The sequence below is a fragment of the Oreochromis niloticus genome, linkage group LG8 (assembly GCF_001858045.2).
Source record: "Oreochromis niloticus isolate F11D_XX linkage group LG8, O_niloticus_UMD_NMBU, whole genome shotgun sequence".
NCBI lineage: Eukaryota > Metazoa > Chordata > Actinopteri > Cichliformes > Cichlidae > Oreochromis > Oreochromis niloticus.
In genome coordinates this window covers 11,486,656-11,504,803 of record NC_031973.2, presented here as the reverse complement: position 1 = coordinate 11,504,803, position 18,148 = coordinate 11,486,656, and the positions used below count along the sequence as shown (strand labels likewise).

Genomic DNA, 18,148 nt, shown 5'->3' with positions numbered 1-18,148 from the left:
TACCCCACAATCATGTAATATTATTATGTATTTGATCATATTACCTTTTTTATCTTAAAATATCAGATGTATTAATATAAAAGCATATGCTAGTTTATGGAAAAAGTATTATATTTTCCTCAAATAAATAAAATCCAACATTCAAGTTAAGTTTAAGCATGAAAGTACTTTTATTCAGTGTATCATTCTCGATGGCCTTCTACTGTGAAGATTTTAGTCTTTTTACACAGATTTGTTCCAGCATTTGACTTAAGAGTTGTGTGATTTTGTCAATAAAAATTTAATAAAAAACAAATAACCTATTTAAATTTGGCCAATCTGCCCTTCAAGGTAATCTCCACCTCTGTGCACCTCTTTTAGGACACCTTATATTTTAAGATCACGCTGTATAAATCCTGTGCGTCTGCTGCACATGGTAGATTTTCACCAGCAAGGCATCGGTCAGTTTAGGCGGTTTGCACTAATTGCTCTCCTTGAGCAGTGCAGTGGTTAGTGGTTCATTGGCAGGCTGGGCCTTGTTGTGTAGTTTGCATGTTCTCCCTCTCTTCAGGTACTCTGGATTCTTCCCACTGCTCAAACACGTGAATATTAATTTGCCAATTCTAAATTGTCTGTGAATGTTAATGTCAGCATGAATGACTGCCTCTTTGTGTTACTCCTGCAATAGACTGGCCACCTGTCCAGGGTGTAGCCCACCTCTTACACTACAACAGCTGGGACAGACTCCAGCAACCCTGAATTGGATAAGTGGTTACGAGGCTGAATTTATGGCTCCCCCTCAGATGCCTCAGGATGTAAAAGTAGATCTCCACGCACACAAAATGCACAAAACTTGCGCTTGACCTGATGCACTGCTTTCATTTTTGGACACTTTGATGAAAACTGCTTGGATGTAGCTGCCGATCCAGCTTTAATCACCTTTGTTGATCGGCTGCACAAAAGTATAATCCCATTGATTTATTTATCTTTTTTTCCCCCCTCTGTCTGTTTAAATTTGCAGTCCATGGTGAAATAGCAGACGTGCAAGTGGCCAGAAAGGGATTTGGCAGTCACAGAATCCTTTAATTGCTCCAATGGTAAATAATTTAGCTGAGTTTAAAACCTGCTTTAAACATAGTCCAGAGATCCCATATGTTATAAGAAGAAAAAAACACTTAAATAATGAAGTTACAAATGACACTTTAAAAAGTGTGTTTATTCGTATAGAAATATGCTCATGTTTTACATAACTCTGTAGTTACAAATCGTAAAAAGAAAGAATATTAACGCTATTAGCATCACGTTTCTTCAAACATACAGGAGCAGAGATCCAGAGATAAGCCCGATGTTACTGTGTGAAATGTTAAGCTCTTCAGTATACTTTATAGATGGTGTGTGCGTGCAGCCTGTTGCTCAGTAAAAGTGAAAGGGGTTTTACTAACAGTAACTCATGAAGTAGTCTCCATTTTTCTCCATCATGTACCCACGTACTACTGAAGAACGTCAAAGGAAAAGACACTCTTCCTGGAGCAGAGAATTTTTACAAACCCGCTGTGAATTCTCTCCATATCTAGTACAATTAGGGTAATCAGGGTTACAGAGAAATGTTAAAGACCCCAGTCTGTGAGCCAACATTAATCATTTTTATTTTTATCAGTTCTATTTTCACCCACATCCATCCTCCCTGACTTTCTTGTTCTCCTGAGACACGTTTAAGATACCACACAGTGGGGGAGTAGCTTCTGACTACACAAAGTCCACAAAAATAGGCGTTTAGCACACAAAGCTCCTGTTCAAAGCTCTCCACAAGGGACAAAATAAAGACAAGTGCTAGAACGCTCATTGTATTAGCTTTCCACTTGCTTTTTCCTTAAGACTATCAGCACTGTTTTTCTTTCAGTCCTCTAAATTAGCTTCCCCCAGGAGGAAGGCAGTCCCGTTCAGTTCCTCTCAATTTGTTCAATATCAAGCTCGCCTCCAAGCTGATCCTTCCTCATGCTACACAGACCCGCCCAGAAAGGCTCACTGTCCTTCCCATTGGTCGTTCCTGGTGTCATGTCGCCACAATCCGTGGAGTGCCAGTCTGCATCCTCTGTGGCGGTGTCTGACGACACGGTGCTGGTGATCTCGCCCTCTTTGGTCTGAGGCTGAATGTCCTTGAAGCTGTGTTCGTTTGAGTCGTCAGTATCGCGCTGAGTGGTGCTCCTGAGGGTGGGGGTAGCCTGGCTGGACTCGCGGCCGTCCTCGCCTGTGAATCCCGGGCAGCTCAGACTGTGGAAATTCCGAAGTTTCTGTGGAGAGCCAGTGAATTTTTTTTTTAGAGGCCTTGAATTCATGCTCTCAAGGAAACAGACTTGCACTTAAACCACAAAACATTTCCCTTCCTGGAGTATGACCCATATCCTAAAGAGGACACAAACATGGCTAAAGGCACACAGACATCTTATGAAAACAATCCCTCTACTGTACTCAAAAAGCATGTGGGTGAGTGAATGAGGTCAGTGCTGGACACTGGTCAAGAACCTCTATAATATAAAAATATAACAAGATTTGAAGGATACAAATTTAGCTTCCATTACAGACAGCATGTGAGACTACTAGCTGTGATCTGAAGGCCGATGGGAGAGATCGGAAAACAGCAAGTAGCCAGATACCCAGGAGGCAGACATCACTCATGTTGGCCTTTTGACTCTGCACAATGCCCACATACATCTGGGAAACCCAGAACCTTTTGTAGGCAAATACATATGTGCCAGCACTGCTGTGGGCAAGTCCTGTGACAGCTGTGCACGCTGGAATGAGAAGCTTTACAACTGAGGCTTTTCCAATCTGTACAGCTAATGTGTAGAAGGCAGGACAGCTGCCTCATGCCTGACTGTTACGGTGTCAGGGCAGAGGGACACGGGAGAATAGGAGCTCTGTGAAACCTCCTGTCACTTGTGTGCTTATATAACATGAAACAAGCATGGGACTGTTAGACATGCAGCTCACAGCCAAGTGAGCTGCGATTAATAAATAGATAAGAGATAAATCAACAGTAAGTTTTAAGACCACAAGTGTCCAAAGGAATACAGTTCATAGTAACACGAGATACATAAAAGCTTTAGAGGGAAATATTTGTAGGTTTTAACTCGTAATGATAGTTCCCTAATTATGACTTGACAAATCACACCTCTTTACTCTCAGCATAGATAAAAATGTGTGATTTCATTTTGTCATTTACTTCAAATCTAGCTGATTCAATGTCAGTTCACAAATAACCTCACTTTTTCAGGATTTATCACCCACTAAGAGTTGCAAACATAGAGAGCATCATGGTCAGATCTATGCATGAGTGAGTAAGGTCTCTACTAGATCAAAAGGGGCGCTGCTGTTTTTCTTTGCTCTAGTCAAGCGGGTGCATTTGTCAGCAGCAGGCCAGTGTCACATTGCTGCCTTCAGCATTAGGTCTCTCAGACTTCTCGCCTGAGAGACCATGAGACTAAACTGATAAGGTCACAATTAGTCTGGGATATGGAAAAAAACAGTGGCACGGATGTTAACTTAACCAAATACAGTTTTAATTTAGAGCAGCGGGCTTGTTCTGCACACAAAATCTTCTTTGACAGCGTATCCTCACATAACTTACTGCACCAATAAAAATTAGGCTAATGAGTAAGTACTGCCTGCGTTGTCTGTTACTGTCACGCTCCCTCGTTCCCACCCACCCACTGAATGAAACGAAGAGGAGAGCAGAAAGTCTCCTCATCCATACTGACCTTGACTCTCCGTCAATAAAAGCTGATCAATAGCTCATGAGGCCTGGTAGTGGGAGCGATCTACGCACTGAGCTGAATTTACAGAAATCAATATCTCTTTACCCGACACATATCCCCCCCTGTGAGACGATCTATAACCTCTGCCACAGCTGCTCCACTTGCAGTCACAGTGAACCACGCAGAGAGTAAATCACACCAGTGAGGCGTGTGGATGAGAGGACACTTTAGAGACGCACTCAGCACTGAGACCGATCTTTGAATAGTAAGGTGACTTTGAGTGCGGATAGGGCGACGGGTGTGAAGCGATATAAGCCCTTGAGCTGAGTGCCAAACAGACTTACTCTATCATCAAACGTGAACGACATTTCTGTTGAATCCAAGGCAACTACACACTTCATACTTTAAATATAACATATTTAGTCCTTTTTTCAATAAAATCACTTGAAAAGTGAAAGCTTGTTCTCAAAACCCCTTAAAGCAATAATGACAATTAAGGGATTATGAATAACGGAATTATTGGAGTTACTTCAGGCTGGAAACTTTAAAAATTTCACCATTTTCCCTCTGTAATACCAGTTGCACTGCTTCCTTGGGTCGCTGCCTGCTGTTTCAACCGATCCACCACCTCAAAATTATGTAAGCAGCTTGAGTGATAAACCTTGAAGCTACATGCCAAACTCTATATTCTACTGTTGTAATGAATCAATCATTTAGAAAAGACTGAAGAAAGTTGATCTGCGTAACTAGGCTAAAAGTCAAATGATATTTTATCCCTCTCATGCTAGTCATTTGGAAGTCATTTCCTCCAGGGTTTGCCTTACGCCAGTCACTTCAATTCAAAAGAAAGTGAAGCAACAAAATTTAGTGATCATTGCTGGAAGCTTTTCTTGTTTTTTCTACCTGTCAGAGTTGTGCCTTTTTAACAGAGACAAAGAGCAGCAGGGAAGATCCAAATCTAAGCAATCCTCTCAGCACCCTGAAATTTCTCTGCCTCGTCTAAGGTTGTTTTCGCCACGCTGACCTCGTTCCTGCTTGGAGCGCGTGCGGCGTCTGTTTGTCGTGTCACAGCAGCGTTGTTGTTAAGACACTGCTGAACTCTGGGTGACTTTCTCACAGGGGCCAAGTCCAGCTCCAAGTTTATGATCCAGCCAGTGAATGTGTGAAACTTCACTGTGTGTGTGTGCGTGAGCTCGAGGGGCAAACAGACAAACGCCTGCCAGGATGTCCAGATAAATCCAAATTTCAGAAGTGACCAACCGAAACTAATCATTCCTCTAGTAATTCCTGCTAACGGGGCTACTTTTCTTCAAACTTTGTGAGTACAAGTACAAGCTCAGATAATCGAATGTGACCCTGAATAGGCTTGCATGAATTAACAATCGCCTGTAATGACAACGCCTGAGGGAAACAATGGAGTGACCTTAACCATAAGTGTTTTGTTTATCCGACACATAAGGAGAAAAATGCTTGTGATACTGACACTGATTGACCTCGCAAAGCTTCCAGCTGGCATGACCATTTCCTGTAATCCTCCTCTTTCAAGTGATGGGGTTGTGGCGAGTTTAACTGATAAATAAATGCCGCATAAAAACGCCAATGGAAAAAGCTCCTAATAAATTATGACTGGCTCAGTTTCAAAGTTAATACAGTGTATTAACAGACAGCATCTTGAGTGCAACGTGTTGTTAAATCGAAGACGTAAACTGGCAGGTTTTCAGTATTTAATGTTTCTTCTGTCTAAATAAAGAAAAATATTATATTATCATCTGATCTACATGTTAAATACCAACCTGTGTCATTTTTGCCAGATCCAGTGAAGGCCTCTGTTTGTGTGTGTCATCTGGTCTCCTGCGCTTCATACCAGTCTTCTTCTCATTGAGGACGCATGGCTGTGAGCGACTACGGGGAAGACCCCCCTGTCCTCCACGGCGTTCCAGTTCTGGAGTGGAGTCGGGGGAGCTGGGAGGTGACGGTCCACGAGGCTCAGGGAGGCAAATTTGTTCATGAGAGAGGTAGAGGGGCTGCGATGAAGGGTCGGAGGACAGGGGCACTGAGGAAGAGGAGGAGGGTGTCAGGCTGGTGAACCCAGAAGACCATGGAGGGCGCTGGGTGAAAGACGGCAGCTCAAGGGTGTTGGATCGGGCAGGCAGGCTGAAACTGGAGCTGCGCTGCATGCCCGCGAAGCCACTCTGCATGTTTCCAATACTGCTGCGTTGGACGCTTCCTCCACTGTGGCACCTCCGCTTCTCCACAGCTGTCCACACGCGAGAGCCCTGAGGACGCCAGGAAGAGCGACAACCACTGAGCTCGTCTGAGCAAGACAGGGACCGGCACTGTCGTTTGCTGGGGGGAGCGGTGGAGTGCGAGGCCTCAGTTAGGCTTAGGTCCTGCAACAAGTTAGTGATTGTGCTCGAAGTGGAGCCAACATCCCAGTCCCAGTGGGCAGAACTTGTGTGCACTTCTGGCAGAACATCCCACAGGCTCTCCAGGCTGGTTCCAACTGGCCTCCGCTGTATGGCACACCTGTGACCCATGTCCCTCCACCGGCTTGTGTCTGCAACAAACAGACCACATTTATATGAATGAAACTGCCTTTAAAAACAAAAGATACCCAAACACAATCCCACCCACAATATGGAAAACTATATATGGGCTAAACTTGAACTGAAAGATCAATCAACAGCTGCAAAAATCTGCCCACAGATCTTAATGCAATGTTCAAACTCCAGTGCTAATCTGTTAGTTTCCCTCTTTTTTCACTTCAGTCTCTTCACCAGTTTCCAACAACAGCGCCATACTCATGTAGGACTGGAAATTTACTCCCTAGTATCAAATTTACACAAAGATTTTAAAAATATAATAAGATACAATAAAAAATCCACCATTATACACCACTGCAGCGCTGTGCAAACTCCTTTAGGAGATGAATCTCAAACAAAAAAAACAGCTTTTAGTTCTAGGTACTACAATTGTTTAGTACCCGCAACTTGGGCAGCGTCAATGCAATGCATAAGCATGGGTGTCACCATGTGTACTTTGTGTTGACACTACTCACTGCTTTGTTTAATTGGCACTAAAAATAAATACTGCCCTGCAGCCACTGCTTTAGCGTCACCGTCTGTAAGTACAGCTGATTTGAAAAGGGAATGGAGCTCAATGTCCAACTGACTCAACATGCCTGAGCAAATGTCAATAAGCTTCTAACTACAGCTTTTCATCTCTTCGTTGAGATTTACAAGCGCGATCCATCAGACCAGCTCGGTATCTGCCGTCAATGGTCAGATATTCTCCAAAACCAAAGCTACCATGCCAACACCTGTTATCGTCATAGAAACGACACTCTTAAACCACAGAACAGATTGGCCAAATGAACTGGTCGGTCAACTCTGAGTCAGATACTAAACATCGAGGCCACTGCCCACTTCTGGTATGCAAAAGGTCTATTCTTCTTCACTGGAGATAAAATTCCCCAAAATGCCATCCACAATACACGGGTAGGACAAAGAACAAAAGGCCTTCTGGTACAGCTCTGTTCTATGCCAGGACATTTTCAATTCTTACACACTCAATGCCAAGTAACTGCGAGGACATAATACATCCAATTATACAAAACAGAGACTGTAAAGAAAACTAGAAGAAAACTAAAGATATGACTCTTTTGCAGCATGTCTGGAGTATTGAAGCATCAAGGAGTGCCACGAAATTTAAATTAATGCTAAACCGCCAACACAAAGTCGTTACTGTATTATTTTTGTTGGCAAAAACACCTGCCAGACATGTTTCACCAAACGCAAAGTTACAATGAACAAAATGCACTAGAGACTCGCTTTAATCATCCATCTAGACCATCTAGTACATAACTACTTTACAACAACACTTCCTGTCCTGTTTGTTATTGTAACCAATGGCCATCATGTAAATAAGTTAAAGAGGGATCTAAGATTTTATCCATGTCACATAATGCAAACCTTTACCCATGAGTCCGCAAGAGAAAAGTGCTGTCCCCTGGCTCATGGTCTGTGCCTGGAACTGTTGAAAAAGAAAAAAAAAAGAAACCTTCAGCTTACAGGAAAGCCACAAAAATAAAATGTAGAACAGGCTTTAATAATTACAAGTCAATAAACCAACAAATAAAAAGAAGCAAAAACAACAACTACTGGAAAGACAGATTCAGTGTATGTGTTACTGGTCCTACGTGCAACTCAGCAACGCAGAGAAAGAGAGAGGGCATTCCACCATAAATTCCTCTGATGGATGCTCAGCCCATGAACATGATGACTTCATTTCATGGGACTAAGAGGGCAAAGTCAGTCCATATTAGTGGGGGAATTTTTACTCTGTGCTGAGTCAGAGCTGCTTATCCTAGCAGATAGAGCACTATAATACTTGTTTCTAGTGAATCTGTGAATATCATTTTGGCAATAAAATTGGAGGGGTGGGGTTCAACAGAGGATTATTAGTGACTAAGATTTTGTAGCTCTGGTTAAAGTTGGCAAATTAGAAAAATAAAATGCAGAATCATAAAAGTGCTATAGAGTGATGAGTGGCCAGCAACAACTTCCTAAACCGGAGCAGAACATTGTCCTCTTCCTCATTGGTTGAAGTCTCGTGGTTAGGTTGTGTCATTTTATGTAAACATGAAATAACACACAGAGACACACGCTCACAAAAAATCTGCTCACAGGAATAAAAAAATAACCTCTTACCGGGACAAAATTTGTGCGTTTGGTTGTTACATCATCGGCACCCTTCTTTTCCAGTGTTTTGGGGTAAATGATCACCATGGCAACGCACATGCTTGTCCCACGTCGTTACGGTAATGCCAAGTTAAGCTGGAGGACATCTCGATGAGCACAGCGTTAGCAGACTGATTTCTCATAAATTAAAGACGCCCCCGGCTCCTCCCAGAATGTGCTTCACTCCTCGGTCCAATCCTGAGCAGACACACAAAGATGAGCCCAGGATTATAATTCAGTACATTTCTGACATTCTGTCGACCATATAAGCAGAGAACCATCCAGCAGGAGGAGAAGACAAACTCCTTTTTTTGGAGGGACACAATCATCATTTCAGCTTCAACTACTAAACTCCTAATGATGCCAAAAGTTATTCTAAAAAGTCTTACAGGAAGTCTCTCTCCTTGAGAATTGCAGCTGATCAGAGAAGTTAGAGCTACAGTCACATTAGCAGCTGTCAAGCTGTATGCTTTGAGCTATATGCTAATGTGGGCATGCAATGAAAATACGAACATGCTTATGCTATGTAAAACATTACCCATTTGTCATGTTCAAGTTGTAGCTTTCCAACAATTTTACAAAATTTTGCATGATGTATTCAGCTTAGAGCTGGGCGATATGACCCAAAATTCATATCTCGATATTTTTTAGCTGGATGGCGATATAAGATATATATCTCGATATCTTTTTAAAGCCATAAAGTAAGAACAAAAAGAGAGTTCTTAGTCAAAGCTGTGTCCCAGATGTCACACAGGCACTTTTATTAACATACAGCATAGATGTACATGAAAAAAACTACTCAAAAATAAATTATGAGCATTTATTAAAGAATGATGCTCTATAAATAAAAGAAAACTATGTTGTTTTGTGCATAACAAAGAGCTCACAATTGTGCAGTAAAAATGTAAACTAACAGACGCTGAGCATAATAACAAAGACAGATTTCACAGCTGCTCTGTTCCCAACTTCTACTGCGTGACTGACAGCCTGGAGTTTGAAATCCGCTTCGTAACCATGTCTCTGAACAGGTGCCATTTATGGTTCTTATACACACAAAATACGGTAATATTACGTTGAAGCACAGTACGTATCACTCCGCGAGGCTCCTCGGTAGCCGTAATGCTCCGACAATCCATCAAGCGGTGCAGCTCCGTAGCTTAGCAAAGTCGAACTAAAACATTTATTGACAGATTGCTGAGCGCTGTGTATCACATAAAATCGGTTCGCGGTCATCAAGCACAACCAGAATTCATACAAAAGGCACGCAGTCAACTTTTGAGAGAATGAAAGGATTTCAGGCCGTGCATGGCGTTAGCGTGGTTAGCTCGTTAGCGTGGTTAGCTCGTTAACACGTTGACGCCGTCCAGGCCCACGCACGGGGCGATGCGCAGTAACTCATTAACGGAGATTTGCCGTGTCCATCTTGTCGCTGCCTGCAGGTGAAGCGATGGAGGAGGAGGGGGAGCTGTGTTCAGTGAAGGAGAGGCGAGGTCGAGTAACGTTGCGTAAAGACAAAAGTGGACGAAAGAGAGGCAAACTTGCGGCTCCGCAACTATAATTATGTAACATAGACTATATCGATATAAAGGATATTGTCACATCTTATATCTCGTATAAAAATATATCGATATTTTTAAAAAACTCGATATATCGCCCAGCTCTAATTCAGCTAAGTACTCAAACTATAACACAAGTAAATGGCCTCGTGTCAGATTCAAACCCAAACCTCTGCATTAATCTTACAGCACATAGGTCTCCTGCTCTACCTAGTGATCTAAACCAATACCCAATATGAATGCCATAACATTTTGTAAAAACCCAATAATTCTAATTCTACCACACCTACAAGCAAAACTAAAAAAGTGGGTCAGGGCTTTCCCCGCCTGATCACCAGCACATTTGCTCTTCAAATCATCAGGAGACAATTCAACTGTTGCATACATCTATAAAAAACAAAGCTCATTTTGGTTGCTGCCTTGTTACAAGGAGTCACCACAGCAGGTAGCTCCACGTTTGATTTGGCAGAGTTTTATGCCGGATGCCTTTTCTCATCCAACCCCAAAGGGGAATTTGTGTCACTGCTTAAACACTGAAATACATTCTCACTCTTACTGTAGCTGTATAAAATGGGAAAATGTGCAAATGTCACATTCTTTATAAGGTTTCATCTTGTTACTATAAAAGCCAACTTGTAAGTCAACCCCTTCTTTGGTCAATTGGATGAATCAAGGGAGGAAGAGAATTAGGTTAAAAAAATTGTTTCACAGCTAAATATAAACAGGTTTGATAGTTTACTTAAATTAATACTTACTAATACTTATATTTATTTATTTTTTTAACAACGCTTATTAGCAAGTACTGTAATAAGGACTGCATTGGGTAACCTGTCACCATTAGGTAACACTAAACAGTACAAAGCTAGTTAGCATGGTTTGATCAGATTAAATTATACCCTGGGTAGATAATGCATGCTTAGTTTAAGTCTATCAAATGATTTCAATCATTGGCCTGCTAATGTTGCACAGGCACGCACACTTATGACAACCATGAAACCACAGACAACCCATTCTTTCACGAATGAGTGAGCTTTTAACTTTTTAGATCTAACTTGCATGTGCAGAGATGAGCATTTAATACTGATAAATCCTCCAACTCGCCCGTCACTCTACACAGGAGCATCCTGTTCAACATCTGGAAGATAGATAGTGGAAATTTCAAGGAGGTCAATGCCTCGAAAAGCTCTGTTTATTATTCTCAATGGAGTAAACATTCCCAGCAAACATTGATTGACAAGGCGTCACCTATTTCGTCACGCTGCCATCGATAGATTAATATTACAAGGTGTTTCACTTCCACGCTCTCTCCAACCTATCAACAAAAGTGGAACTCTATACCTTGTTTTATTCTTGCCTGTTTTTATAGTACAGAGAGCAAGTTTCCTCAAAAGTGTTCCATGAAGCACACAGCAAGGAATAGAGCAAAGTCAAAGTTGCGTAATTGAATCCTCAGGGGCTGGCTGGGAATAGCTGACCTTGCGGTTATCAAAACAACCTTCTTCGTATTAATGCTGCACCATGATTACAGTAAAACTGCTGATTAGTCACAGATATAAATCTATATAATCATCATGAAGAATTTTACAACCACTAGATCAGTACCACACGAGGCCAAGTCAGATAGGTGACTGAAATAAAGTGAAGTGGACACAAGATCTTCGTATGTTGCATGCAAGGTCAGAGGGTGTGCACTTAAATGACAGAACAACTGCAAGTGGAGGAAAAAAAGAGGGGGGGGGGGAGATGGTGCATGCAAAACAAAAGAGTGCTTTGTGCAGAAGATGAGACACCGTGGGAAACAATAAAGGCGACATCTGAGGTTGCCGGTGGTGGGGTAAAGTGTGTGTGTGTGTGTGTGAGGGATGTTGGGGGAAGAGCATCATAAGACCCTGCAGGAGCTGACATGCTGAAGGTGGCATTTGCATTCAGCATATGATTTCCATTACAAGCACTTACCACATGAAGAAAACAACTTAACTAGAAGGATGTTTTTAGCAGAGTTATATAAAATAACATCAACAGCACTCAAGGATGTCTGGCAGTTTTAACTTGTGGCCTGTGTGTTGAGAAAAGGACACATAAAAGCCTGAAGCTGGAGTGGGTCAGGCCGATTACACTGTGCATGAGTATTAACCTCAGAGATCTGTTTCACTGCAGAGATAGCTATGGATGTGCTTGGACAGAGGAAACAGTTGTTTATATATTACACTGAATGACTTGGTGACAGACGCAAGCGACATTAACAAAGAGAAAAGAAAGTTTGCCCAAACATGAGAAAAGTTCTGACATTTATTTAAACACAGAGGTAATTAAATTACGTCTCCCTTCCCTAGGAGGATGGAAAAAGACAAAATCTAGTCCTACATTCTTGATTCTAAAATTGTAAACAACCACCGCTGTAGCAGCGGCTTAATCATCTTTCTCATGCTTGGGCATTTCATTTTATCCCATAAATCCCATCTCCCATAAATCTGAACTGAGTGCTTTAAATGGGTGAGGTTTATGACATAATTATAAACATTCCTCGGCTCCATGACATGAGTTGAATACACAATTATAAAAGCCTAACCCTGCAGCCTTTAAAAGCCATTCAAACTTGTGTCAGTGTGTGAATAAGTTCTGGCAAAGGGTAGCCTAGTCTGCCTTTTCTTGTACAGACAAACCTGTAAAACAAATGTGGAAGCCATACCATAGCATGACTAGCGCTTAATGGTTACACCCAACCCACTCACCTAATACTGCATGCACAGCTGTGCTCATAGACGGTATAATCTGCCGAATGAGGTATCTAGAATTTCTGCCCAAGGGGTGCCACTCCCCTTCTGATGTCAAAACTCGAATCACCTCCATTAACGATGCTGGCATTATCGGGAATCAGTGGGAGTCTCTATGGTTCTGCAACGCGATAACGCTTTATCTGAGCCAGGGCAGCTGACACTATGACAACTGAGAAGTCTAATCTCTATAAAAGGGGAACAACGTTGCAGGACGTGCTCCTCAGACGTGGCCTTCCATCACATGCAAACAGGCTGCTGACTGTCTGCAGCAAAGACTGCAGTGACAGCAGCCAAGTCTGCAGTGACAGCAACCCTTCTGAAACACAACAATAAGCCGCCTTGGGCAAGCTGATGGGACTCCACGCTTCCTTTGTGGTCACTAGAAGGCTTTCAACCATCGCAGCTTTAGGTTGTCAGAAACAGAAAGCTATGGCACAGCGTAAATGAGATAGGACAAGACAGGAAACCACAGAATTGATTGGGTCAAGTTAAAGCAAATGTCTGCTTTAAAGTCAGCCAAGGTCTCAAAACCTCCAAATACAATACTGTATTTTCTATGAAAAAAGAAAAAAGAAATGACACTTTTTTTTTAAACTTAAACTGGGTTTGCACATCTAAAATAAGTGCACCCCTGTTTCCTCAATTTGAACAGCTTTGCCATACATGACTTAAGGTGTAATCCCATGGGTTGGGCCACCATTATATAAGGATTTAGCAGCTTTGTGTCTGATGGGCAATCAGAGCTAATACTAATCCATCTATATAGCACTTGGACAGCTGGTGGAAAACAACACAGATATGATTGTTTTACCCCCAAATCAAGTGTATAATACACTTCTAAACTACTTATAAGATTATTATGTACCCATTTGAAAGATATTGCAGTGCTTAAATTTAAAGCTCTCGTCTGGGTAAACTGATACACAAAACATCTTGTGATTGCGAGGATGTCAAGCTAAATTACCACGCATCCTCTTTTGACGTGTATAAAAGAATGGCAGCTGGAGCTGTGTCCTGCCCTCAACAATCCCAAGATTGTGGCCATCTCAATAATCTGAGCATCTGCTGAGCACCTGAGAAGGCCAGACTTAAAAACAAACTGAGGGATTTATGCTGCTCTTCATGACTGCACCACTTGTGAAAGGAATGCTGGGTAAATGCCTGGCTGTGGCTCTCTGCAGAATCACTCCCTTGGAAAGAATATGCATGTTCCTAAAAAGCTTGTTTCCCCAAGCTGTTGGCACTGATGTTCATCTTTGAGCTGCATGCAGTCCCATATTTGGACTCACATTTGAACAGTCTCTAATGACATGGTGGTGTTTGAATTAATATAGCTAGTGATACTACGTCATAGACCAGATATGTGAATGACAAAAGTGGCAAACTAGTGTTGCTTTTTTGTATCTGTGGATGTGCTGGAACATACATCAAAATTTCCTACAATATCAACATGCAGAATTCTGCATGAAATTCAAGATTTTGAAACCTGAAACTTTCTTTGTTGGTACTCTCATAAGCTGGTCTCACAAAAGGCAGGTGCTACTAAGTACTGTCACGGCTGACTGACTGAAAAGAAATTTATGAAACTCATTGTAGGAGGCAGGCTAGCCCACAGCTGTCCGCATGTTCACAGAAATTAGGCTATGTCAAACAGGAGGCGCACTACATTTAAAGCAGTGAGTGAATAGTCAGAAATGAGCATGGCTGGGAGGCTTCAATAGCAGTTATCAGACTCAGTTGAGGGCCTGGGGTACAGCCAAGGTCTCACAAGCATGCAGCTGCCCACTTACCATAAACACAAAGGCTCAGCATGGCTATGCATGGCAGCCAAGGAGGCCTACGTTTTAAAGCAGGCCTGCTGTTTAATTTTCTCATACATAATCACTTGCACTGTATACATTTGTCCAGAACAACGGCTTTGTGGATCTCTGTAATCAAGGCTTTCAACAAACCTGTCCAAGTTGGAGAGAAATGCTGTCCACTTGAATTCTAAATCTAGCCAAGTCTCTTAATTACAGAGGCTTGAAGACACAACAACCACAGTGGAATAGCATTGCATGTTAATGGACCAAAATAAGAATAAGGCACATTGAGTGGACATTGTAATGCAGGGGAGAGACTACTCCTGGGGTTTACATGCAGGAATTTATCCAACCTAAACACTGCCTTCCCTCTGACTACATACCATGTAGTCCCAACATTGTCTCATGGAAGTGAACAATGCTGCAACAATGGCATTACAGTACACAGGATATTTACATATTGTTTAAGACAAGTTCTGATAGGCAGTCACTCGTGTCCTTGAGCTAAAACTGTTTAACAGTTTTTCAGAGGAGCTTGCCAACCCTCCAGGTGGATGCCTCTTAGTTTTAGAAGAAAAGGCCCTGAAAACTGAGCTAGTCCAAGTTACCAACACAAACACTCCCTTAAACCCCTTTTCTAAAAGCCTTTATGAAAGGGAAATGAGTCTGGCAAAGAAATTACTGTGATGGGAGCTCACAGAAACAAACAGGATTATGACAGAAAGGCCACAAGCTGCTAATTATGAAAAAAATATATCTATTACACATGCATGTACAGAAAGTAAAAAATAAATACATCTGTACTTCAAGGACAAGTCACCTAATGTAACCTAATAAATGATACAAGCCACCTATAAATTTTATCAGACCCAATTATAGCTATGGGACACAGCCAGGAGTTCAGGTTTAACAAGTTAACAAGTTCTTGTGTTTATGATCCCAACATCCACTTAAATTGGAGAATCTATTGGACTGTGTATCAGCCAGTCCTGACTTCATACCCGAGGGTAAGGTTGGTAAGATAAAGATAAGAAAAACAGCATAGAGTGTAACTACACACGGATCTGAGAAATAGATGGGCCACCAACGTCCCACCAGCAAATAAATACCTCTAAAATGTATTTTAAAAGTCTTATACATTTGTCACTAACTAACCAACACTGACTTCTTTTGCAATGCATGAGGGAAAATCCAGTATGAGATCAGAATGTCTGGACTTCAAAGTTTCACACACGGGCACTTTACAAATGTATGTGGATCAATTTATACTTACTGTCAAAAATGCTGAGTGGATGAATGGACAAACTTACTATTATACCTTTTTTATAATTATTATAATTCCCTACAACATTTAATCACAAATTATAGTGACAAAACATAAATATAATAAGCGGCAGAAGACAAAATCATTTAAAGTAGAATTTATGAAAGTAATAACCTAGGCAAATCACAAAAAGGGCATGGCTAAGGCAGTATACAAGAGGAAAAGTTGCTAAGCTAACTAACTACTACTTTTAGCTATGTTTTGTTTTCACAGACAACACTTTGCTGGGTGTTACTTCTAATGTGTCACCATAAATATTACATTAACAGAAACCACGCACTTTCAAAACACAGAGGAACATCGCACCTCACTCTTTATGACATAGTAGTAACAGATTCAAAGTTAGCTAAGCCAAAAAGTTTTTTAGACTAAAAACTGCCACTCACAATCATCACGGTGAGCGTCTCGTATCTTCAACAACCACCGGGCAGCTGGTTAGTTTCGGTTGACCGTGCTGAGTTTTGTTTTTACTAAAGAAAAAAAAAGAACAGGAAGCTAAGTGAGAAGCTTACTTCAGCTCCAGGCAGCTCCTGCAGACTACAACATTAACCCAGTGCTCTACTGTCCAACAAGACTGCACGCTAATGAGCCTGTGACAACATACGCGAGCCGTACCACTTTGGGTAGGGGCGAGGGGTGTCCCACGAGTTATTTATGCTACAAAACTTTTTCGTTTACTCATATTCTTTGCGTTTCTTTAGTTTATTTATACCTCATACACAATTCAGTCGAAGCTTGTTATAGTAGAAATGAAAATATTATCCTCTGATGTTTTTTGTAAAAGAGACCACCCCGCGCCTACAACTAATGGTCTGAGCAACCCTGTTGTAATGAAAAGTAATCACAGTTTTGAGCTGAGCATATAGACAGGGTACTTTCACAATACACAGCAGTGTAACATGATAACCTACCAAGTGTGTGTGACTTACAGACAGGGTGAGGGAGTAAAATGCATGTTCTATATACATAGCTTGTTCCGCCTTGCATTATCAGTTCCAGTACAGCACAGGCCAATCCTGAATAAATAGATTTATTGCAAGCAGATGTTCTTCCAGGAACTAAATTCAGTCTTTATCATGACCTACAGCAGCAAACCCATACAAGTTAAGCTTTTCATACATGCACACACAAACGCTGTGCAGCTGGTGTATATGTGGTAAACTGCACACAATATTTGCTTGCCTTTTAACTTCTTAAACATATAACACAGATGTGTGCTTGTGGTCGTTTATTTAAACAAGTATTTTTACAAGAGGTGGGTATCTCACCTTAAAGTGGGTTTAGCTCACTGTTTGTTTAAATATGGGTCCACTGGATGAGCCAGCGGCAATTCAATTCATAATGTCCATGCTTTTTCTATGCATTGTTAAAGGACTGACAATTATCATCCCTGTCCCATAACATTATGTACAGTAAATCAATATATTTTTTAGGAGCTGGAATTAATATAGTGGGCCTCAGAAGGGTGGGGAGCTGAGGCTCACCCCTGGCAGACACTATTGTTAATCAAGGAGTAACATCTGTTGTGTGCCTCTAATCTCTCCCAGACTGTCAGGCTGTCCTCCTCGGTTTTAGACTGTCTGCCTTTTGTGTTAAAGGGCACCCAGGATTTGTCTCTTCTACTATCCAGGCTAGAGTTTTGGGGGTTTTCACAAAATCCCTATAGAGAAGGTATTTAGCAAACAGATAATACGACAAACTTTTGGCTTTTCTGTTTCATAGCATTAAAAGTCACTCTTTAGGAAGAAAGTACCTTGCAGAACAGGGGTGGAAGTCTTCCTGTTCAACAGGTTTGCTAGTGTGTGTTGTGACTGTCACAACCAGGGGGCAGTATGCACCAATTATAGTGTAGGAAAACGCTACAAAAAGTAACCTGGAGTGTGTTTGCTGAATGATGTAGCTACAAATTATGGTGTTTTTGCATATTTCTTTATGATTTTTGTTAATACATCAGTAGCTAGCATATGGTTAACAGTAAATAGGGAGTTATCTTCCAGCTCCATTTACTAAGACCCCATGCAGAATGCTATACGCCATCTGGGGTTCACACTGTGGCTGGAGACAGATGGCTACAAGACTCCTGTTACAGGAGCCATCCCTTCTCAACTTTAATGAACAGTTAATCCTCTCTATCACACAGCATAATTTCCTATTATATCAGATAATTTGAAACAAATGCAATTAAAATTAAACTTTAGAAACTCATACCATAGCAC

General features: G+C 41.5%; 1 protein-coding gene across 2 annotated transcripts; it reads right to left on the bottom strand.

Moving 5' to 3' along the window:
* Positions 1–1,162: 1,162 nt before the first annotated feature.
* fam53b (family with sequence similarity 53 member B) lies at positions 1,163–16,516 on the bottom strand. Of its 2 annotated transcripts, none has more exons than XM_025909672.1 (5): positions 16,319–16,516; positions 8,444–8,671; positions 7,706–7,766; positions 5,528–6,291; positions 1,163–2,270 (listed from the first exon to the last, which is right to left on the bottom strand). In XM_025909672.1, exons 2-5 carry the CDS (start codon positions 8,531–8,533, stop codon positions 1,920–1,922), a joined length of 1,266 nt encoding a protein of 421 aa, XP_025765457.1. In that variant the 5' UTR covers positions 8,534–8,671; positions 16,319–16,516; the 3' UTR covers positions 1,163–1,919. The 2 variants fall into 2 exon arrangements, with proteins under 2 accessions (XP_025765457.1, XP_003441827.1); XM_003441779.5 differs by having other exon boundaries at positions 7,712–7,766; positions 16,319–16,514.
* Between the last annotated feature and the right edge of the window lie 1,632 nt (positions 16,517–18,148).